A 24,859-nucleotide genomic window follows, 5' to 3' on the forward strand; every position below is an offset into this window, starting at 1 on the left:
CTTCAATTAATAATGTAAAATTATAAAATTGTTATATGGTTGAAAATTACCTTTTTATTATTTTTAGAGTTCAAATTACAAAACTGCCATAACTATATAACATTGCCTTTTGTTTAGGATTTCTATCATATATGTGGTAGACATTCTGCAACTAGATTCTCTCTTCAGACATGAGCCCTCTGCTTCCCTGCGATCTTCCCATTCTTGCATGTACTTGTGTTCTTAGAATCTTGCTTCAGGCCTTATAATAATAGACTCTCTCAGGTGGCACAATCAAGCTCCATGCCTCTTAAATAGTAAGGATGTATTGTACTAGAACTTGCTGCATAGTGTAAAATCAGCTCTACGTTCCAAATTGCAATCTTTTTCATGTCAGATGAGGTGTTACTTTTCCAAAGCTGGGTTGTGGCGAGGCTTCCTAGAGATGGTGAGAAGGAAAAGAAAAGAAAAGAGACTTTTCTTGTTGGATTCTCAGAGCCATTCATGTAACTGACAAATGATTTGTAATTTTTTAGGTATCATGTCCCTCGATCATGGTTGAAGCCAACTTTGATGAATTATCAGAGTTGTAAGAAAAGTAGATAGCAGGGTGGAGATCCTCTCCAAAATTGAGAACCGAGAGATTATTGTGAGAGACAATAAGAAGCTTCATCATTTCAAGGCTGAAAACTGCTCTCAAATTATTTTGATTTAAAAAGCAAACAATAATTTTTTAGAAAATCAAAAAAAAAAAAAAAAAAAACTCCTAGCTATGGAAAGGAAGGTAATTTTTACAAAAAGAAAACCCCGACATGTTATTTCTCTAGAGAAGGATTGACATGTCGGTTATTAGAAAGAAAGGACTGATTCGCACGTGCCAACACCTTGCGTGTGTTTTTTTTTACAGCTTTTGAATGCGATAATTCTGTATATTATGATGATAGAAAACAAAGTATTTGGACTGGAGTTGGAAGAAGATAAGACCCGTGAAACCTCATCATCATCTATAAGCCCCCCCCCCAAAAGAAAGAAACAGAGAAGCAAAAACTGGTGGCTGCAGCGCTACAGATGCTACAGAGAGAGTGGCTGTGTTCGGGTGTTTATCGAATGGTTTTCAACAGATGACTTCAATATCCCAAAGCGTGTTGATGGCACTGACAGTTACAGTCAACAAGTTTGCTTCATCAAATGTTCATGCAGTGAATAAAAAAGAAGGTAAGAGACCACCCAAAGCAGCAACAAGGGCAGCTGACATTGGAAGAAGAGGAGTCCTTTTATCTACCATGGTTGATGTCTTTTCAGTCAATGACTCAATTAGCACTGAGCTTCTTAAAAGTACTAAATACCCATCACTAGCTTCTTGTTTTTCATTTCCCTTCTTTTTTGTGCTTCTATGGAGCCTTAGCTGACTGAACCATTAATGTTTGGATGACAGGATATTCGAAGAAATCAGAGGAAAACAAGGGCCAAAAATGACAAGGAGGTATAGCATTAGTTGCCACGGTACTACATCCTACTGCTAAATTCTCCTCTCTTTTTTATGGGTGGTTCTTGTCGAATTGAATTACATTGACTTATATTTGAAGAAATGAATGGAGGGAAGGGTATTCTTGATTGGCCAAATATATATATATATATATATATATATATAAAGAAATACCCTTTCAATTTGCTGAAATTCCAGCCTCAAGTTTTAAGATTTAAATCTGAATTCTTCGTATTGGAAAACTACGATATGAAATCTTCGTGTATCAAATGCATGGATCTAGTGGATTTTTCACATTTCTTTCCGTACTCCATTGCTTTGGACAAATATCTGGTGGCTAAAATCACATGTGGTCCCTCAAGTATTAAAATCAAATCTTTTAGTTTATTTTTCTCCAACTCGAATCCTATGCTGAGGTTTATCAATATCGGTGATCAAATCCCTTTTTCCCACTTAAGTGTGTGCCCGTAGAAGCTCATGGAAACTCATATAGAGGAACATAAACTGAATGAAGGGACTCAATTATTTGTAAATCGGATGTAGGCGATTCAATTGACCAAAACTTCGAGTGATCAATTTGAAAAAGATACAGAACTCGAGGGACTGCGCATGTTTTTATCCAATTATCTTTTGGGTCCCCTCTAGTCTGACCGGTCCAGAACGACATCTGGGAGAGTTTTTTATACTTTCAGCACAAGAAATGTAATGGCCTCTTTGAAAGAACATACTAGGATGGGCTCGTGAATGGACTGACTAGTTCCTCTCTTTTAATGGCCCAATTTTCACTCTGCCGAACGTAGCCCTTTCTTCTCCTCCTCCTCGTTCTTCTTCTTCTTCTTCTCCTCCTTATTATTATTTTTAACAAACGAACAATAAAAATCCTTTGGCCAGAAATTTGGATTTATCAAATAGTATTAATGAAAATAATAAATGTTGTTTAAAACATTTATGTGTAGTAATTTTTCGAGTCATCTAAATGTTAAACAACATTTATTAAAAAATCCTTTAGGCCACATGTTAAACGACATTTGTGGGGTCTATTTTTAAAATATTTTTTGAATCCATTTTATATGTTTGAATACATCAGTATTATTCTTAACAAAGGAATAGACGTGATAACTTCTCCAATTTTTTATTTGAAATGTAAAGCATACAAGGAAGTTGAATTCAGGAATTAATAACATGTGATATATAAAATGTCTTGCCATGATATGATGTCGAAATTTTGGGGCTCGAACACAAAATAAAGCAGTGGTCTGGATCATAGGCTGTTCTGTTTAGCCAAAGAAAATTGTGTCTCGTTTATGTCCATAAAAATGTTGAACACGACATAATTTTTAAAGCTAGGCATTGTACGTGTCACATGTTAAGCCTTTAACTCGGCCTGCATATCTCTAGCATTCCATTCCACAAAATGAATGTCGTCGACATTGTCGGAGTACGGGCCTTTAGAGCACAACCACCTTTTTCTCGAGACCTTTCAGGTCAGGTTTGTTTTGCGATATGGAAATAGAAATGTCATTTAAACTCATATTTTCCATGTCAGGATAGCTACAGAATCATCGTCAATGTTTTTTTTTTTTTGTTTGTTAATGATGAAATCATTCGATTACTAGAGGGAGATGAGATGCTGGTGTAGAAAATGCCGATAGCATTACATATTTGATGCCGCTAGCTTGTGTTTTGCTTGCATTTCTGCCGCGTATCTATCTATATATAGGGAGGTGTGAATTCATCTAAGGATCTCACAGAGGATCAGGTGCTAGCAATTCACCATTTCATTAGTGGGTGTTTCTCAATTGATTGCAACATTAATTAATACGTGAGTCTTTTAAACACATAATTATTAATTTGTATCTAGCTAATCATGAACGCGTTGCATAAATTATACACGTGGCGGCTCGTCACACCATTACTAGTGATTGTAGTCTAAATTAAGCTCTACCAGGAATTACATACCTCCTCAAAGAAGAAACATGTTTTTCATAAAAGCAGAAATAAATTTTTCATCGAGTTTCAGGTCGAAAATCTTGCTTAATTAATCACCTCTTTATGTATTTAGTTTGTGACTAGATCTTTTAACATGGTGCCAATTGGGATTTGATATAAAATATTCAATAATAAACATGGCCTCCATCAACTATGAAGAAAGGGAGAGAGTGCTGGTCTGATGGGTCGATCTTTTATTTTAGAAATCTAGATCAATCATGCATGGTTTCTGATTCGTAACACATGCAGCTATAGGGGTGGCGGCAATGATAAGGAACAAGAGGAGACCATTGTCACGAGAAATGGGAACACTAGCTAGCTTGTAGTTAAAACGCAAATGGAGACGGTAATAGAAATTAGCTACATGTGTATAAAACGACAAAGCCACCCCGTTTCCCCGCTGTATGTTACGGGGGATTGAAGGTTTTGTTTTGGTAGTGGTTGGAAGGGCAACGGATGTTCTTCCCGTCCTCACTTAGATCCTTATCCAAAATGATGGACAGCACTGACCACTCCTAATTAATTATGTTCTTATCTAGTATATATGCATTCATTAATTTTGTTTAGCTGATCTTTAGCTTCTCTTTCCTCTTTGTTTAGGGTTTTGTACTATTTTTATTTGTTTAGGGTTTTGTACTATTTTTATTTTTACTTTACTACATAGAAGACTCCCATTACAGAACCTAGCTAAGATCGATGGTTATACATGTGGGAAATGAACATGTGTGTCAAAATTAGGAACTGACTGGGTATAGTTGAATGAATAAAGAAATGCAAGGGGGCATATAATTGTTCATGACATCAAGTCCAATGACAGCTGCAAAGCAGACAGGGTGAAGGAGAGAGCAAAATTTGCCATAAAACATGAACACTTTTTTCTTTTTTTATAAATTGCTTTTAAAATAAGATCCTTACAAATGAGATAAAAAAACACACAATAAACAAAGTGAGGCATGTTCCATTGGGTCAGGAAGATCTGAGGCAGGATCTCCAGGGCTTCAAAAAGGGTCACGGAGATGCATATGAAATATTCCGACATCAACTTTGACATTTCCCCTGTCATCTTCGAACTTATCTGACTAGCCATCACCCCATACTCCTTCCATCATCCTTTCATGTCCACATTAAACCAAGATTTTGTGTTGGTCTGAAAACTAGCCAGAAGCACTGCTATGATGAATGGAGCCTTGTCTGAACACTTAGGGGACATGGTGGAGGCTTTGTCCTTTCTTCTGCTCAAGTTTTTTCTCTGGTCGATTTGGAGGAATCCCACCTAAACAAATCTGATTATTTGATCTTTATTTGGATCATATCTAGATAGCGGCCACCAAAGTTAGGTTGCGGTACTTTCTTGTACTGTTTGTTGAAACAGAGTATAGGTATGCTAAAATATTATAAAAACAATCTGGGTGTCTCAATTATAGAATTATTTCGTGTAGTAGATGATTAATTACATGTGAATGATTCAGTCAGTCAATGATCCTTTTTTTTTTACCTCTCTCTATGATATCGTTCTAGGTTTCTTCATTCTTGCTTTCTTCTTGGCCTGTAAGGACCTCAATTCTTGAATTTATTGGGAGTAGTTGGAGAATTTGAGACTTTATGTATGTGTGTCCTTCATAAAGCTCATTTTCCATGAATTGAGTGCTACAGATATGGGGAGCGTGCATGATAGGGAAGACGAAAGGGAAATTAAAATTGACCGCTAATTGGCATCATTAATTAAGTCCGACAAGCATGAAACACGAATTGAATTTGGAACCAACCAACAAGGATGGCCAAAATACAATACTACTCCTAAACATCAAAACCGAGAGGAAGAGGTGAGAGATCCTTTATCTTTAAATAAAAAGCATCCATTTCTAATTAAAGTTTTTATACCTTTCAGCAAGTTTATTTATCATAAACTAAATTTCAAAGGCAGGAAAAATGACAAAATATTCTAGCACTGCTATGTATGTGATTGATTACCCAATTCCTTGGTGCAAAGGGATTTTTGTTCGGAGCATATTCATTTATTTGCATATTGTATGATGACATGGTAGTTTTATGAGATATCAAGTGCTGATTTGCAATTACAGAGCATGGGGCTCCATCCAAACAAGGACTGAGCATAAATTCTCCACACAGATGCTGCCTAAAAGGCACAGCACATTTTGTACCCACCATAAATAAATTTTGAAAACAAGAAATTGATTTCCAACTTTTGCTCTCAGGTTGTTTCCCATTGCATTGACAGGAAAAAGAAAAGAAGAAAATTGTAAGGAACAAGATCTTTTGAGATCCATTTCTTTTTTACTTTGGCAGCTTTTTTTTGTTTTTGGTTGGTTACATTTGGCCGCCCTCTAATTTCCATCATCTCTTCTAGAGAAGCTTCAAAGGTAATAACTACAGTGACCGGAAGTAATGCGCAATCACCGTATATTATTCTTCCCTTTAAGGCACCAGAAATAAATCGAAACATTCATCATTGATCAAACTTTTGAGTTTCGACTTTTGAAAAGAAAGGGAAAAGAAAATTACATTTATGGCTTAAACATTGTACGATGTTCTAACTGCCATGTCTTGCTAGAACTAAATATTATGAAACATACTCATCTGATTATTTTGAAGTTGGTTTCCAGATAGAGAAGGGTGTATGTAACCAAAGTGGTCTTGATTTTGCAGATCTTCCCTGCAAGAATGAGCATGCTTGAGAAATCGCCATCAGATGATATATATTTTGATGTTAAAAAGGCAGACAGAACCTTGGATTAATGAATTAGGCCAAGTACCTGAAAATGAGTAGCTGAAAAACCCTGTGAATAATCCAATACACTCTCCATCGAAGCTTGGTTGTTGGAGAGAGCAGAATTATTCTGCTATATATTGTAAAAAATAAACAACAAAGCAAGGTTAATATCAAGAATAACGAAGGTATGATACAAAACGTGAAAATTCTCTAATTGGCATTCTATATGTAGTAAATATTGCTATAAGGCTGTATGTTTATGAACAAACCATGGAGAAGTTGAAAGCTGGAGAGCTAGCAGTATCGTCAAGAAAAGAAGGCATTTGTTGATCCTGCTTGTGACGTCTATGTTCTTTCATTTTTTGGCTATAATTGGCACCATTATTCAGCAACGTAGTATCCTTGGGTGATGGATAAAAGAAGTCATTATCGTGGTTGAAGTGACTTTCATCTTCATGGAAATGTGGAGGACCAGAAGATGCATCGGAGACCATAGACAAGTCCTCCTCCTCCTCCCCCTCCCCCTCATCGTCTTCTTCGCAGTCTTCTTTAGTGCTTTTCCCTTTTCTACAAAAACAGGTACTCTTTGCATCAACAAAGTCAGTGCTATTACCTCTATGTTTAGGATTTGGGTGGGGAAGAAAAGATTGTTCCAAGTATAGAGTCCAACCAGACTCACAGTCATCACTGCATTCTGAGGCTAAGCAATTACTCATTTTCCGCTTGGCTAGAGAGTAGCTAGTTTTCCTTGTTTAGAACAAGTCTCAAAGAAACAATCACTACAAGAGATGAGAAATTTTGTTGAATGAGGCTGCCTTTTTATGAAGGAGGAGAGCTAGCTAGATAGTTGTTGTACCTAGCTAAGGGCAATATTACTAACAAACACAGTGGGGCTGTGTATGTCTATTTTTGGTGCTGAGCTACGGATAGAAACTTTGAAGTGTGGAGAGGGTGTGTAAAAAACAAAGAGAATCAGGTTCAAATCCTAGCGTATTTTTGTCCTCACTCTCCGCTTTCAGGCTCTCTATGTGAATGGATCAAGATTGCCAGTTGGGAGTGTAGTAGTGGGTGCATGTAATAAGAGAGAGAGAGAAGGGAAAGGCACAACCTCTTCACATGCTGGACAGCGAGGCACTGCGTCCTCGCTTAACAAAACCAGGTACACGTCCATTTTCCCTTCCACATTATATGGACACCTATCCCTTGTCTCTCTCTCTCTCTCTCTCTCCTGTCACCATGCTTCTTCCTTCTTCTTTTTATTTTTTTCTTTTCTTTTGGTTAGCTCTTTCTGATTTTATTACTATGTGTTTGCTATGATCTCTTTTGAACCTTGAGCGGACGTGGTCCTGAAGAGAATGATTTTGTTCAAATAATTAAATCTTCGGGTATAAATGTAGCAGCTAGCTATTGATTTAGCATGAAAAGGGAAATGATACACATTATTGTTTGTACCCATTTTTTATTTGAACATGTGTCATGTTTGGTCAGTTAAGTAAAGAAAATAAAGGTGCGTTTTTTCAGAATAAAAGAAGAAGTAAAAGCTAGCCCATCTCCTTGGGCTATGGAACCACTTGTGTGGTGATGCTGATAATGAAGAAACACAGCCTCCACTCCGGGCTCCTCTGTAGAGTTTTTGCTGCCCTCAGAGGCTCATACACCCACACAAATGTGAGGCATGGCTGCCCGAGTGGAGACTGAAGATTGGAGAAGCTTTTCTTGGGGCAAGGTCTGCAGGGAGTGCGATGCTACTAATGCAGTTGACTAGGTTTTTATGAATCTCCACATGCTGTCACATTTTAGCCTCTCTACTTTTCAAATACTATATAGTCCATTCGTTTTGCAGTCTCCTAGCTCTATTATCCATTGAAGAAATCACACATGCATGTGGGCACGTGTGCATATACATTTGCATCAAATTGCATATGCGATAGCTTCTAAATATTCACACACATGTATGCACGTGCACACGCACTTCAACCCGAGCCTCTCTGGTAAATTCCCATTTACTATTCTCACTTGTGTGATCTTTGGTACTCATTCCAAAGTTAACTTCTTCACCCTTTCTTCTTAAATTAATACCATTAATTAATTAATATTTACTTCAAATACTTATGTGAAAGGGAGATATATATATTAAGCCCAAAAGTAGCTACGTACCTAGCATTCTCTAACATATAATATTATATGTGTAGTAGGGTTCTAAATATTATACCTACCATATATATGATGACTTCTTCATAGATGATCTTAATCATGGTCAATCTCTCCACATGATCACCCTAATTCGGTATTGATATATAATTTTTTTTTGCTTCGTCTGAGCTTTTAAATTAATGGCAGAATTCTGGGAATGCTAGCAAAACACTTCTCAGAATTTAATCGAAAGACCACACACACATGCTCCATGTACTTAGTCAAGCCATGATGAATCATATCTATACACATTATTTAATATATCGATTTTTTTTTCGAGATCTATGAATAATTAATTTATGTTAGAGATGAATATAAATCCTAACATGTATAATAATTTCTACATTTTATAAAATACGAATTCATTGTATGTACATTATGCTGGTGTTTCCTGAAATAAAAGTACAATAATCTCTCTAATTCGAATATTTTCGAGAGAAACCACGCGAAATATGTTAATTAAGTTAGAAAAAACGATAAAAAAAACCCATCTAATTAACATAATCTTTTCAAATAACCTTTTTGTTATATATAATCTCCCCTCCTTATGAATATTGCACTCCCAAAGAATCTGATTATTAGTTAAAAATTACAATATATATTAACAACGATAGTATATTGTCATTGAATTAGCCAAACACTTGCTTTATTGCTTGTTATTTATTTACAATAAATAAATATACTGATGCCAACTTAAAACGAATGTCTCCTTCAATCTAGAAAAAGAACTTGTAATAAAAAACAGAAATCTAGAAAAACTATGAGAACCCATTTTGGTGTTGAAAAAAATTGAACGTGCGTGGTCTCCTCTAGAAAGACTTCTATTGTGTCTTGTACTTGGATAAATAGAAACGTCGATTTATTTTGGACATATATTTAGTTCGTGCAATAAAAGGGTATTTTTATAATTACGGTAGGAAACCAAGATTTCAAAAACCTATGCCTGTAGAAAATTACACGTGATGGTCAGATCATAAATGAGTGCACGGGTGCGCTAGCTAGTTCTTAATTAATCATAATAAAAATGTGATTGCATCATAACCATATAGTATCCTCGATAATCATGGTTAAACAAACTTGATGGAGCACTGAGATATCTTTATGTCAGTGTAAGGTTCAAAAGATTGGAGAAAGGCCACCCGGTCAAAGATCGATCCACAGAGCAACTGGCATGGCCAAAGATGGTACGGTCAGAAACTTTTTTAAATCCCATGTGAGTTTTCTTCTCGGATCACTCATTATCGTTAATATAACTCTATGCAAACAGATCTCTTAAGGATACTTCAAGTGCTGTTACCCTCATGGCCATCGAATTGAGAGTACTGTAAGATAAGACCGTTGAGGATATATAAGAGATGCATCATGAGGAGTACTCTCTTATTTGTAACCTTAAGGTGTAAAGAAACTAATGTAAGCAAGTTAACTATCATTTACAAGTTTCTCCAAATAATAATAATAATAAAAAAGAAGAAGAAGAAGAAGATGCATGTTAAGTTAAGATTAACTAGGGTTGATTCTGACGATGTGGCACGCATATATGCTCCCATGTTCTAGTTTACAAGAGAGGATAAAACGACATTAAGTTACATAAAACAAAAGAAGCACTGCTACATATATAGGAGGACTGAAAAAAGAAGATCACGAATAGACACACAAAATGTTAGAAATGATTACAGTCATGCCACTCTCTTTATATTATGGAGGTCTGAAATCCGCTAAAAGAAGAAGAAGAAGAAAGAACAGCATTTCTCAAACAAAAATATCTCTATAAAAAATGGGACATCAATATTTGGGGGTGGATTGTGTTGAAATCTATAAACTACTGATTCTATTCTCTGTAAGCATTGGAAAACATATGGAGGTGAGTGGTTTTTTAGTCATTTGGATATCAAAGATTTTCTATGACTCGGCCAATTGCAATCCCCTTATTTCAATATCCTCATATTTTAAAGTATCATTACTATTTTTTATTTATTCATGCAATATAACTACATGATGATCACATGATAAGTTCAACAAATAGTTAGGGCCAATTATTAGGATTATGGATAATATATATATATATAGATATAGATATAAAAGATAGTAATTCAATATTCCTTACCTGATTTGTTTGATTATGAATATATTTAATAGTGTACAAAATATGCATCTGATGATAAAATAAATTGGAAAGAATAAGAGATGAAACAAGTGAATTATCATTTAATTTGATAAGGAAATGTAAATCTAATTTCAGAATCAAAATCAAGAAGATTAAATACGTTCTTTAAATTATTATTTTTATTAAAAAATGGGATAATCATTTCATTTTATAATATTTTATTAATTAAGATAATTATTGTATGATCATGTCATAGTTTTTTATAAAAATACATCGTTTCAAGTTTTTTTAATAAGCACCAACCTTTCCGGTTACTCTTTTTAAAAATTTCTTGGAAAATTCATGTTTTTTTATTTATTGTTTTTTTTTAACTATATATATATATATATATATATATATATATATATATATATATATAATGACTGTAGAAAAGTTTAGAGAATTAAACGGGAAAAAAAGAAAAGAAAAGAGAAACTAAACGGATCGGGCCCAATAGTATTTTAATTCCACGACCCAATCTAGGTTCGAATAAGTGAGCAACTAAACAGGTCTGGCCCAATTACAAAAGTCGAACTACTTCCTCTCGGCCCAAATAAAGACAGGTTCCTATCATTTTTTATTTTATTTTATTTTATTTTATTTTTTCACTTCTTGATCCACCTCTCCTTCCACGCACACAAAAAATCATACTCGCCTTTTGTATGCTTGCATGAAAGGCCTTTAAGCTCAGGCCATTGTTTAGCATTTACTTTTCAAAATCATGGTTTACAATTTTATTTTTTTTAATAAGCGTGTTTCAATTTAATTGTTAGAATTTGATATAAAAAAAAATTAAATTCGAACCTACGGCACCTTATTTCATTTATTTTTGTGAAAATATCATTGAGCTACAAGCTCATTATTTGTATTAAAATTATAATTTTGTATAAGAAAAAAAAAATCATGTGTTGAGTTTTACAAAAATATTTTTATAATATTTGTATATTTTCATATACGGGCTACATTGAGCCCGTATATAAAAGGATGCTTTCATGGGAGCTGAATTGAAAAGGTTGTAAAATAAATCTTAGTTTACGAGATTATCCAACCCTGATCCGAATCTATTAAAAACAGACCATTCAATCGAAAGTTTATGGATTTATGAAAAAACTTTGCTTCGTAAGAGGGTTTGAACCCTAAGTGACCTCTGGTATGTTTAATTAATTACCGGTTACTTGTTGTTTGAGAAGCTACCGAACAACTCGACAGTTTTAGAACAAAAACATAATTAAAAATAATAGACAAACAAACAAAAGACAAATATGCAAATATGCTCAAGGTTGAGTTAACGTCATGGATCACGGTTAAAAATGATGTTTCTCTGCAACGTGTTCCTGCCCACTAACTTATATTTATATTTGCGCCAAATTTAATTTTCTTGCAGTGATATTCATGTGCATTAAAGACATCACAACAAACCCTATCTTCATATATATATATATATATATATATATATATATATATATATATATATATATATATATATATATATGTATGCCAGTCGAACAGGATTCTACAGGCAACAGCACATCATCGTCAAAAGAAAACAGGAAGATTCTGATTTTTTGCATAATATGTCTAGTCCATATCGTATTTATGTGTTATATCTACCCAACACAGCTATGGTGAGACACTGGTCAAGTGGTTTGAATGGTGGCTTTGCCCTTTTGCTCTAGGGTGTCTTCTTTGTGATGGGTAACCAAACATTAGAAGGCTAGCTGTCCTTGAATGACCAGAAAAAATGCCCATCTAGGCCTGCATGTAATTACGGCAATGTGACCCTTCGTGCGTAAGAATGTTGAAATAGTGTCTCCTTCTCAAGGTGTAACTATTTAATGTTTTCCTTTTATTTATGGTCCAATTTCTTTGGACTTCTTGGAGCAATTTTTTTCCTTGAAGCTTATCAGCATCGTATGTTACTTTGGACCAGGGACTTCATTGAATACGGTAACATTGTACTTCTATAGGCTTTACCGTATAATGAATTAATTAGATGTTAAAAAAGTCTTAAGGCGTATATATTTAAAAGATCCTTCAATCCAATTGATCAGCAAGCTAGGCGATCGATGATCATAACTTTTTTAAAAAAAATTTAGCAAATCATAAGAGCACGAATGTTATCTCTAGTATGTATTAAAACTCAAATTATCACCAGAAAATAATTAATGATGTTCTAAAATTCAAAGTATATAAATAAAAAGTCATTTAGTATTTGAGGTGATAATTAATCAATGTGTTTATTTACCTGGATTTCTTCTTATTAATAATTTGGTTAGCGTCAAATCCAGTATGCTTGGAGTTTAGCACTCTATCATCAAGTCCCCAAATAGATGAACGCTTTCATTAGGAGGATGCTAGTTTTCTTGGGCATGCCCAAGAAAAAATGTGTTCGTTCCAGAAGAAAATGGTGAAGAGTTTTTTAGAGATTTTAAAAATAGATTTATTAGAAACCTAATAAGTTTTGTTACATTTCCTGTATAAAGTTTTTTAAGATTATGGAGCTATTTTTATTGCCGGAAATGAAATATGGTCAATTTTAATTTCAATCCTCTCTAGAAAATCTACTGCCTCCGCCGTGGGTCAAAATGCTTGGAGCGGAAGTTTGGGAAAATTGCTGTCTGTCTACATCTTCAAAGTTTTTCCTTCCTTTCGTCTTCTTCTGTGTGGGATTTCAATTTTCTTCCGGTAAAGCATATAGAAACAATTAGCATTGATGATTGCGCTTGTGAGTTGTTGTCGACTGTAAAACACAATTAGGAGAATAATTAGTCTCTCACGAAAGCTTATTATCTTTCACTATTATATGTTGGACAAAACTTGGATTTTCTACTTTACCTGTCATTAATTATGAATAAATCTTAATCGCTTTCTTCTCTCTCTCCCCCCCCCCCCCCCATCTCTGTGGGATCGACGTTATGTACACCTAGGATTATTATACTACTATGTTCATAATTATTAAACTCATCTATATTTGTTGGGACAAGATGCTAACATCTTTATCCGTCCTTGAACCTGGTCGGATTTCTAAATAAATTTAGTGAGAGTTAATATAGCATGACTGTAATGACACCTGTAATTTTAGTTGACTCAATCAAGATCCGGTTCAAACTAAAAAGATAATTATTTTTTATGTTGTACATTTTTATTTTTTATTTTTTAAAAAGCAAATAACAATTAAAATCTGGGATAGTTTTTTTTTTACCAAAAAATTATTTTCTTAACATATTCTTGCCTACAAACACCGTTAAAACCCTAATAGGTTATTTTTTATATATAACTTAAAATTCTTCTAAATCAATTAAAAAGTACAAAATTAAATCGAATAAAAATCTCTGTCAACTTCGATCTCCTTTCATTCAACAATATGGAAGTTCAATGGCCCTACTCTTATAAAAATGAATATTTAACACCAAATTTGACTTTTTTTTGTCCTAGGAAACTCGCTAATCTAATGTTTTTTCTTTCAAGGATTCTCTTTCCTCTTTCATGTCTATAAACTTAAATGTAAATAAAATGAAATTTTGAAAGATATTGTAAAAGTTTCAAACTAAAAAGACAAGATAAAAAGGAAAAAAAATTGCAGGTAAAAAAATTAGAAAAGACAACCCACGAACAATATGGAAAAAAAAAATTGGTATTTTTATTTTATTGTCAAATTTGACCCTTATTTTTTTCAGTCAGGAATATTTTTTAACAATAAACTTTTAAAATAATTTATCAAACACAATTTTTAATAACATTATATGAAATGATAAGATAAAATAAAAAATATTCACTGGAAAAAAAAAAAAAAGAGTCGCGCAGCATTTTATGAGCGGATGCACAGCTTTTTCCCACTAGTAGAGGCTTTTTTTAATATTTTTCCTCGGTTCTGGTTTTCAACTTCCAAACGCTGAAGAGATGATTCGGGGTCTCGTGAACCCCTTTTTTTTTTTTTTTTACCGAAAGTCTCACCAACAGTAGAAATTTGTACAGCTCGCAATGACATGGCATTTTTCTTTCTCCAGGCATTTTGACCGTTTCTAATTCAGGTATTATCATAATGGCAATTTGCCTGCTTTCGAATTTGACAGAAGGGGTCTTGGCTCTACCGCTCCTATGGCTGGAGAGGTCCCCATCCTATGGCACTTTTATTCTCTTCTCTGAGTAGAATGCCAGGTCCATCGGCCATGTATGGACTCGTATTATTAACTCATATTGCGAAGAAGAAGAAGAAGAATGACGGTGATTGTTTACCCAAGCAAGATTGCAATGCAAAGAGCACAATGTATAGCTATATGTTGTCCCCTAAAAAAAAAAATTAAACAAACAAAGTGATGCGGATACAAAATACGAGTTATTTATAATCTAGTCCTTGTAGTTTATCAAAATTAATGGATTAATCCCTTTAATATAAAAAAATGGTTAAATAGTTTCTTAATGGTTTTTTAACTGTCTGTTTTTTCTTTTAAAAAAAAAACAAATTGGAAAAGGAACATGGATTTTATTCAAGGACTAAACTACATAGTTTATGAAACTACAAAGATCAATCGATTAATAGAAGGACCGAGTTATAGTTTACTCTATAAAAGCCAGCACTGCGCTAGCTGGCACTTGAGAGGGTCATAACATAAATCAACAAAACCAGTCCAAAAACACAAAAAATCATGTTAACAAGAGAGACCATGTGGTGTTAATGCTTGTTTGTCTCATGTATAGGCTCTTTCCTTCCAGCTCTGTTGCTAAGGCCAGGCCATTTCTCCCCAGAAGCTGGCAGGGCTTTTACTAACATCAGTACTGTAGCTTGTGAGTGGGCCCTTGTTCTGAACATTTGTGGGCCATTGAGGGCCCATCTCTGCCCCGACCCCAGTCTCACATGTACACCCAATCTTGCTACCCATGCATGAGTGTATGTATGTATATACGTACACTTCCTTTATATGCTGTTCCTGCAGGGCAGCCTTGCGGACCGCTTTTGCTGCATACAGCCTGGACATGGGGCCGCGCTGACTAATTTATTCCTATAGGAAACCCTAGCCACAAATTTGCGGCTCCTATTTTGAGCAACCTTGAGAAGAAAGGTGACGACAATGTCAGGGAACGGGGTGAAGGGAGAACATGAACAAATTATAAGATGGAAAGGTTACTGGAGAAATATGCCAAAAGAATTTTAGAGTTGAGATAAGAGAAAATCTCCATGTATGATCGGGCCATTTCATTAACAGCAAAAAATAAAATCGAGTCATTTACTTTGTGACAAAGAACATCTAAGCCACATTACATTAAATAAAATTTATTGAGTCTGAAGATAGCGAGGTTTAACAAGTACGTTGGTTATTTGTACATATGATTTGCACTTTCCAGACTCTGAGTTAATGCGCAGTCGACGTGCCGCTTACAAAACGATTTTTACTAATGAAAGGATCCTCAAAACACAAGGTAAATTCTACTGTGCTGGTACCAATGCTTGAGCCCTTGTTGCTGGGCTTCGGAACCACAAGACCGCGGAAACGTTGGTAATTTCTACTATGATTTTCTAAGATAACTTTACCACCTAGTGGTGTCTGTTCTGTACAAACCATGTCTGTTTTCATAATTTTTGGGACCATTGGTTAAGCAGAGAGCATGAAGAAGGAGAAGCTTGTCTTCTCATAACCGCCAGCAACCGACAGAACTTTAAAACTTCCATCGTCACATATTCAGGTAGATTGTGCGTCCAAAAGTTTACTGCTAGCGAGAACAATGACTGGTTTCTGTCAAACTAGTAATATCCTGGGTACGTTTCCATAAAGAAGTGGTTGCTCAAATGTTCATGAAATATAGAATCTTGCTCTGGAATATTTATTCCGTTCATTATTTTCTCAGTAGAGCATACCTACCATGAATTTCAGAACGTGATCTAGTCCTCACAATGAAGTACGTACAATTGTTCATTCTTGGCTAGTAATAAATAATGCAAAATTTCAAAGACTCTTCATGTTTAACTGTGAAAACATCAAGCAAATCAAAGTTTGATGAATCATAATTTTTTTTAATTGTATTATCATCATCAGATAACATCATCTAAAACTTCACTAAAATTATCAATTTATTTTTTAACTTGGTTATCATTCAATTTTAAATTACACATTACAAGAATAATTTAAAATCAATTATTTCCTTACTAGACACACCCATGCAAAAAATAAGTGAGGCCCATAAAATTTAAACTTCAAAATTAAGAAAATATAGTGAAATTGAAGCAAAAGTGTCAATAATAGTTGTTGAATTGTATTTATAAGCAATACTTTAAAAATACTAACAATTAAACCTAGCCAAGATAATCAACTTTCTGAAAAAATACAAAAGAAATTTTAAAAACACTTACAATAGCCAAGATACTAAAGAAAAATTGAAGAGTATGGACAGCCCATGCCTTCTCAAATGGGTCCCTGGTGGCTCCTTTTTGCTGCACGTGTTGGCGGTGGAGCTTGGTTATGACGAAGAAAATAAGTCAAGGTTGGGATGTTGCTCAAGAGTGAAGAGTGCCGAATCGGTTCATTTTTCAGGCTGGAGTGGTACTCGACTCAATGCACGATGGGGATGGATTGATGCTTATGGTGGTTCAGGGTTGCGGATGCTGGTTCAGTGTTGTTTGGTGCTCGTGATTTGATGTCAAAACAGAAAGGAAAGAAAGGAGACGGTCAAATGAAGTAAAATAAAAAAAAAGTTTCTAAGAAAGAGTGGCAATGTCGGCTGGTGGGTGGGGTTGATAAACAAGAGTTATTTTAAAAGTATTAATACTTTTTATAAATTTATAAACTTGGATATAAAATTATGATTTTGATCAGGTTTACCTGTTCTGTATGAATCAAATTGATTTTATTAATTTTTAAGTTTTTAATTTAAATTTATATATTATATATATGTTAGCTCTTAAAATTATGTGATATAATTTTACGGGCAAACTCGTGATTACAAAAACAATGGAATAGATAGGAGATTAAAGAGGATGTCTGTCATTTTCGTGGTTCACGATGTTACAAGAAGCTGAACAGTGGACCTGCCCAGGATCCAAATGAAGCTAACTAGTAATTAAACACAGGCATATCAAATTGTCAGCTGCGAGCAGGGCATGAATATATACACCTCGCCTGTGAATGTTTAGTGCATGGTGTTCTGTTTTTAAACCTGTTCTGATGATCTCAGAGTCCCAGTAATGAGTTTTGATTAGATTTTCAGATTAATTTTAAATTTTTTTTATATAAATTCTGATAAATATTTTTTTTAGTTTAACATAAGTGTCTGGACTAGTTTGTGTATACCTCAACTAATCCCACGGATCCTGAAGTTAACGACCATATAAGCCTCCATTAACTATCATATAAGCAACCACGAGCCATCATAATAATTCTGATGAATATTAATTCAAGATCAGCTTGAATATATATCCAACTAATGTTGTTCCTTTACATTCATTTACATTCTTTAGCCATTAAAATCTCGCCCGACTCCGCAAAGTAATTTAAATGATCCTTTTAATTCTAAGATTAATTAATTGATCCTTATGTTTTTAAATTTATTTTTAATTTAGTCATTTTCATCCATTTTATGCTCTTTTTTAATTTAATTTGTTTTATAAAAAGCAAAGGAAAGGAAAGTAAAAATGTAGAAAGATTCATGAGAAAACAAATTCTGTAAAATAAATACTAAATTAATTATGATCAATAATTATTAAAAGACTAATTAATTAATTTTTAAATCTAAAAGGATTGTTCAGTTTATTTTAAAAAATTAGAAAGATCAATTTATAATTTACTCGGGTAAAATGAGCTGAAAATGACTTCATGCTGGTAGAAGTCACTGGGCATGAAGAAAATGAGTTTCTGCCATCCCGTGCTGGTCATCAAAATCAAGCCCTCCATATACAACAGTTAATTTTTAAAATATTTTTTTATTTAAAAATTTATAAAAATAACTTTTTTATTTTTAAAATTTTATATTCAACATCAACGTGTTAAAACAATTTTTTAAAAAAATAATTTAAAACAAAAAATAAATTAATTTTAAAAAACAAATACAAAAACACCACAAAAACATACACAGCTTAAAATTTTGTCCTGAAGCCACTCGCCAATCAAGTGCAATGTGACAAAAGAGAACAAACCTTTATCTCAAGGTCACCAATAGAACTGTCCATGCACTCATCCATGAGTTCATACCCCAACACGCGTCAGCCATTCCCATGATCACCCCCCCCTCCTCCCTCCCTCCCTCCCTCTCTCTCTCGTCGAGAGAGAGAGCCATCTTTTTTTTTGGTTTTGCTGTTCCCGAACAACCTCCTCGGTGATTTGACATGCTCATAGCCCCCACCATCCCGACCCCATCATATCAAATCTTTGCCCTCAAACTCCTTTGAACTCGTCTTCTTTACACCTGGGTGGCTCCGATTCACTTCTCCTCTCTGTCTCCCACAACACCACCACTCGCCTCTTTTCCCTCCAAATCCTCTCTCTCCTCCCTTTACGTGGCAGCTACCGTCATGCCCGCCTCATCACTTCCCCAAGGGTCCGAACCCATTTCAAATTCACCAGCAAACCCTACATAATATTGCCGCCCAAAATTACCAGTGTTTACTCTTAACAAAACTAATGCCCTATCCATTAAATTTTTATCTATAGATAAGATAAACCTAGAGCAGAGCATTTTTCTATTCTATGAATTGGATTTCTGCATAAATCATACATATATTTTGACGAGCTTCCTCAGACGCAAACCCTGCCAAGTCTCCAAGCTAGTTTTTAGTTATGGCGAGGCCAGATTGGAAAAATGAAAAATCCCTTTCGTTTTCTAATGTACAGAAGAGTCGGACATCATCATTATAAACAGGTGGCCCACTTTCTGTAATTTGTGTCGGACACGTGGTTCTACACCACTGGAACCCATCTAGCCAGATACCATCATTGATTCTAACAGAAAGCAGTAGACTATAGATTTTCACAAGGGTAGTTTTGTCAAGATAAAAAGAAAAGGCTGGTCTTTAGATTTTTTAGATTTCCTGTGAGACCCCATTAGCTTTCATGTACAGATGATTGATGAGAATAATTGAAACATCATTAGACCTCCCCAGAACACTCCCTTTACATTTTGACCAAAAAGCCCATCCAATAACAAAATAAATAGTAAATAAACTTATATGAATATTAATCAATCGAGTAATATATAGTGATGATAAAATCCCTCTTCCCTTAATTCATATCCAATCCCGTCCGTTCATTTTATAATCAACGCATTGAAATAGGAAAAAAAATAAAAGAAGTCTCCCTCTAATAAAGATAATAAAAATTGGAGAGAGTATCTGGCGGTGCTGGGTAATGGTCTATCTACGGTTCCTGTACATCCGTTGCAGAAGATCTTAGCCGCTTAATAATCGGCTCAGTTTCGGGGGCTTGGCTGCTAGCCGAGATGGGATTCTCGGAACGCGTGTCACAGCTCCCACAAGCAGCAGCTGCGTCGAGCACGCCAACTGGGCTAGCCGGCTCAACTGAGGCCTCAGCCGACATCACCTTATGCCGAGACAATGGACATGTGTCGATCAGGTATTCCTCCATGAGTTGGTGACAGCTTCTCACCATTTCCTTAGAAAAGAACACATTTTTATTACACAGATTTCAATATTTCTCAAATGATTCTCGTAAAAGTAAATATTCACGAAACAGCCAACGAAAGTATACATTTCCAAAAAAGACCCCATTGAAAACAAAAATTATTATTTGCACCAAAAGACTGTTAATATTTACTTTGTTCACTCTCTCATGAAAGAACTGCCCATCACCAGCCTCCCATGGTATAGTATCATAACTCTTGCCGGCAGCGGATATCGTCGCCGCCGCTGCCACCGTCGACGGTGTAAAACCCAAGAAATCAATCACTGAAAAACCCAAAAAAACTTTTAAAAAATCTGATGAAAATTGCAAGACATGACTCAAGAGTATGGGGTGAGGATTTGAATTACCACGGGTGGTGTTGAGAATGAGATCCGATGAATCTTTCAAGAGCCGACTGAAATTGTCGGGATTCGTAGAGGAACAAGAAGGGAGCTTTGAAATGAAGTAATCAAGATAATCGAATGGAGTGACAGATCGTAATCTCCAATTGAGATAGGCCATGACTCGAAGCTCCATTTTTTGAATGTTCTTGGGTTCAAATATGAATCCGGGTTCGAGTACTTGAAGGTCTAATAATAATGGCACGTCGGGTTCTTCCATTTTCGCTGCTAAAGACAAGCATGCCACTGATAGTATCTGATACGGCCACCCATTTTCCTGTTTCGGTTAAAAAAATCAGAGCTTTAAATGAATAAAAAATCACTCTTGGGTGTAATGTGTGCATTCGCTTTCCCGGAAAATCTGACATATTAAAGGGAAAGTTGAAAAATGGAATATTTTGAAGACAGATTTGGAAATTCCCAGGACTATCCGATTTTTTCCCGTGGGAAATGGAGTTTTCAAGGAAAAAAAATAGCGGTGAGTGCTGTTTTATTTATTTACCGGAAGAGAATAGGATGAAAGAAAACGGTCGAAGTAATTAACAGAGAGTAACGCCGTTAATGGCCTGAAGGCATAGTGGGCATGCACCTGCATTTCCAAGCAATGAATATCACCACCACATCAATACATTCAAAAGGGTAGACGACACCTACGAATAAAGTTAACTTATACGTATGGGTACCTTGAGGATCCAGTTGATGGAGTCTTGGCGGGCCGTGGTGTCAATGGAACGGTGACGGCAACGATGGAGATAGTCAGACAAAGGCATGAACTGAGATTCAGAGTCAATGAGTTTGGTGATTGTATTCTCATCAGATGGTGGAGAAGGGATGGTGGATGGCGATGGGGATTGATGGTAGCTGGAGATCCACGTGTCAGCATCCTGCTGGACCACCTCACTGGCATCCTCACCACAGTACAGGCTGTTAACTGCAGAAGCACAGTGGTGTGGAGAGTGCGGGTGAGACATAGTGAGGGTGGCTGTGAGTGCTCAATGGGAGGACAACGGCATTAGTGGCGGCGGAAAGAGGGGGGAAGAGAGTGGCGATGGTGTTTGGTGGTGGATGTCTGGGTTTGGACATGGCTTGGTTATGGGTCTTCTGGGGATAACATGTTTCAGGTTCGTGTGCGTGTTTGTGTTTGTGTCTCCCTCTTTAATTTCCTTCACTCTCCTTCTTGATGGGTTTTGTTTTTGTTTTTTGCTTGTGTCTTGCTCCCTGTCTCTAGAACTTTGATTAACGGAGGAGATAGTGTTTATATTGGGGTAGTAGATAAGGCCTAAGGGGAGAAATAGAGAAGGGTGTGTGCAACTGGGCATTGTATGTAAGGTTTTTCCACGTGGGTTTAATTAGGAGTGGTGATTTTGTTTTGACCACTAGTAAAAAGATCGAGGTTTTTTGCAACTCATTTCCTTTTTGTTTTTGTTGCTGCATTTTCAGTCCCATTAGATATTGTTTTTTAAAAGTAATTTATATTTAAAAATATATTAAAATATTTTTTTAATTTAATATTAGCAAATCAAAATTATTAGAAAGTACCAAAACAATATTAATTTAATATTTTTTTAAAATAAATATATTTTTAAAATGTACTTAAATACAATGAAAAACATACTCTCAAACAAGCATTTAATGTTGCAATTATTAAACACGATTAGCTAATGAATTATCAATATGTTTGTTTTTACTCTTGTGTTTGTTTTTAGTTATGGACCCACTACTAGAAATAAGAAGTGCAGCAATAAAAATATGATTTTTATATTTTTAATCTTGTATTTTATACGGTTGAAAATTATACCTCACATCAAACACAAAATTAACCACTAAAGAAAACACATTCTATGGAGTAACCACCAAACAAATAACACAAGGCTCTTTTTGGTATTGGAGTCTAATTATACTTTTAAAAAAAGTTTAAATTCTTTTTAGTTTTTAAATTAATTTTTTCTTGATATTTTTTATTATTTTGATGTGCTGTATCGAAAATAAATTTTAAAAATTATCTTAATATATTTTTAAATAAACAATACTTTAAAAAATAATATCCATCAAGTTTTACTACAAATATACAAAGGTCAATATTTTCATCAACTCTTTAAGATTAGCGATGGTAATAAACATGTTTACAGAGTGAGAGTGTGTGTGTGTGTTTTGGTCTATGGCGACTATTGCACATATATGTTCATTAAAGGAAAAGGATTTTGTACATAAACACACAATTTGATCTCCAGAGACAAAGTTAAGTAGAGACAGAATTGATGTTTGATGGATCAACACCTGCCGGTTCAAGTTTAATGTCTTCTACTCTCATAACGTCAATGAGACTCGGGTAGCTGTTTGTTTGTTTGATACTGGAATAACAATTAATTTTTGAAGTTTTTTTAAGTAAAATATTAAAATAATATACTTTTATGTTTTTTAAAATTTATTTGTGATATCAACATATTAAAATAATTAAAAAAATTAATTTAAAATAAATAAATAAATCTTAAATCTTAAATCTTTTCAAAAATATTTTTAAAACCCAAAAACATACAGTAATAGCAGAACTTGTCCAGGCAAATTATAGAAATCTTTCCAAAACAAATGAGATCTCAACGTTTCTATAACTTTACAAGCAATATTTTAATAACAATCGCACCGCTCTTGCGCTTTGTCGAGTAAGTTATTGACTTTTTGTCATAGCTGTAAAGCCCCTGTAGGCTGAAGACGTTTTTAGTACCCACTCGCAATCAAGCACCCTATGGCCCCTGTCATGGAGATGTGTTCCGTACCCTATATTTGGGACATCAGATGTATTCGTGTCGAATTCTAGTAGCAGCCGAATAATATTGTACTAACTTTTTTATTTATAAATATATTAAAATAATTTTTTTATTTTTTACATGAAAATATTAAAACCATATGAAAATAAAAAAATATAATAATAATAAAAAAAGGATTTTCAATTTTTTTTAATATTACTTTTTTAAACATAAAAACAAACTAGCTATAGAGGTATAGGTTCACCGCATCCTTGACCTTCAAGATTTGCAGCTGTAAGAATTTGGTTTCATTCACTACAGGCCACCTTTTCTATTTTGTTTCTCTACGAAGGGGTTAGGTGCTTTTACAGCATACAGAGGCATCTTATTGAACAGACTGTAAGAAGTTCAGGAAAGAAACAATTTTCCTGAACCAGCACAGGTTCACTAAGCAATGAGCACAGCCACAGATTTGACTCAAAATGAGTTGGCAACTTCTCCCTCTGTGTATGTGTCTGTGTTTTTACCAAGATGGCTTTAAACCAGCATAACCATTTTTGCTAGCTTATTAATTAGCACTCGCATGCTAACTATGGGTTGGTGCCATAGTAAAGCAAGGACAGAAATCACACAATGTGATACGAGCTTTGATTTTCTTCATTTTCTTGCCCATGACATGATTTTGTGGGCTTCAGCTCATACATGCACCACCACATAGCCAAGAAAAGGCCCTCATGTTCACATGATGGGTCCCTATGCATGCCTGCCTGCACAATGAACTAAGATGTTTCCAAAAACACCATTAACAGTTCACTTGTAAGAGTCACTGGTTTCTTTCGAGTCACAATCATATGGGATGGAAATGCAATTGCTGATAGGTTTGTGGAAAATATAAATGAGCCTTCAACTGCTAACCATCCAGTACCACATGCCAACACTCCAAACCTTCCATGAATTCTAGACGATATTTATTTGAGGCATTCTGGCGTTCAAACTGATGAGGCAAGATAAAAAATAAAAATAAAAAAATATATATAGAAATGACTGCTCAACATAATGGAGAATGGACCCAACTAATTCCAACACAAATCTCAATCACCGAATTCAACCATGCTTTCCTTGCCAAAGTGAAACGTAAAAGGCCTTGACTTGGGAATTCATTCCTGTTCCATTCTACTTTTATTCAGGAAAATCGGGTCCAGCAGATGACCGTGGAAAAGGGCTGGAAAGTTTAATCACTATTGACTCCCTGACTTGCTCAGAAAATCGTGAAAATCCCTCCAGTGTGGAAGATGAGACATGGAAGATAAAGCCTTTTGCCACATTTAAAGGTGTAACAAATGCCAAGACAAATAGTTCGTCAAAATGTAATCAACATACAAAGCCAAAAAAAAAAAGAATATCTGATAGAGACCAAATTCTACATCAAATTACTTCCAAAGTGATTTTGAAAGATTAAAACGCTAGCTCAGACACAAGGCTACGCATAAAAAATCTGGTGTAAAGTGATTTAACTGTGGTTTATTACATTCCAACATGCTAGGTTCCTCTGGAGAAAGAATATCTCAGCAGACGTAATGACAGATTT

General features: G+C 34.8%; 2 protein-coding genes and 1 long non-coding RNA gene across 5 annotated transcripts; 1 reads left to right on the forward strand and 2 right to left on the reverse strand.

The window, feature by feature from the left end:
* Positions 1 to 915: 915 nt before the first annotated feature.
* Positions 916 to 8,030, forward strand: LOC133679467 (uncharacterized). 2 transcript variants are annotated; one of them, XR_009836168.1, is made up of 3 exons: positions 916 to 1,314; positions 1,415 to 7,344; positions 7,707 to 8,030. It is a non-coding gene; the product is annotated as an uncharacterized LOC133679467 (long non-coding RNA). The 2 variants fall into 2 exon arrangements; XR_009836169.1 differs by lacking the exon at positions 7,707 to 8,030 and having other exon boundaries at positions 933 to 1,314; positions 1,415 to 2,949; positions 3,704 to 6,399.
* Positions 5,925 to 7,211, reverse strand: LOC133679466 (protein SOB FIVE-LIKE 5-like). 2 transcript variants are annotated; one of them, XM_062102070.1, is made up of 3 exons: positions 6,455 to 7,211; positions 6,229 to 6,312; positions 5,925 to 6,128 (listed from the first exon to the last, which is right to left on the reverse strand). In XM_062102070.1, the coding sequence occupies exons 1-3, from the start codon at positions 6,899 to 6,901 to the stop codon at positions 6,057 to 6,059; spliced, it is 603 nt and encodes a 200-aa protein (XP_061958054.1). In that variant the 5' UTR covers positions 6,902 to 7,211; the 3' UTR covers positions 5,925 to 6,056. The 2 variants fall into 2 exon arrangements, with proteins under 2 accessions (XP_061958054.1, XP_061958053.1); XM_062102069.1 differs by having other exon boundaries at positions 6,229 to 6,315.
* Positions 8,031 to 19,659: 11,629 nt separating the features above from the next.
* On the reverse strand, positions 19,660 to 21,807 carry LOC133679750 (cyclin-D4-1-like). Its single transcript, XM_062102435.1, has 5 exons — positions 21,211 to 21,807; positions 21,030 to 21,116; positions 20,495 to 20,804; positions 20,280 to 20,410; positions 19,660 to 20,117 (listed from the first exon to the last, which is right to left on the reverse strand). Exons 1-5 carry the CDS (start codon positions 21,496 to 21,498, stop codon positions 19,863 to 19,865), a joined length of 1,071 nt encoding a protein of 356 aa, XP_061958419.1. The 5' UTR covers positions 21,499 to 21,807; the 3' UTR covers positions 19,660 to 19,862.
* Positions 21,808 to 24,859: the final 3,052 nt, after the last annotated feature.

Source organism: Populus nigra, chromosome 19, assembly GCF_951802175.1.
Source record: "Populus nigra chromosome 19, ddPopNigr1.1, whole genome shotgun sequence".
NCBI classification, from domain to species: domain Eukaryota; kingdom Viridiplantae; phylum Streptophyta; class Magnoliopsida; order Malpighiales; family Salicaceae; genus Populus; species Populus nigra.

Coding starts and splice junctions, on each gene's coding strand:
- LOC133679466 (XM_062102069.1), bottom strand. CDS start 6,901: ATGAGTAATTGCTTAGCCTCAGAATGCAGTGATGACTGTGAGTCTGGT. Junction 6,316..6,454: donor CAGCTTTCAACTTCTCCATG/GTTTGTTCATAA, acceptor TACAATATATAG/CAGAATAATTCTGCTCTCTC. Junction 6,129..6,228: donor TTTCAGCTACTCATTTTCAG/GTACTTGGCCTA, acceptor TCATTCTTGCAG/GGAAGATCTGCAAAATCAAG.
- LOC133679750 (XM_062102435.1), bottom strand. CDS start 21,498: ATGTCTCACCCGCACTCTCCACACCACTGTGCTTCTGCAGTTAACAGC. Junction 20,805..21,029: donor TTTCATCCTATTCTCTTCCG/GTAAATAAATAA, acceptor TAACCGAAACAG/GAAAATGGGTGGCCGTATCA. Junction 20,118..20,279: donor TTCATGAGAGAGTGAACAAA/GTAAATATTAAC, acceptor TTCTTTTCTAAG/GAAATGGTGAGAAGCTGTCA.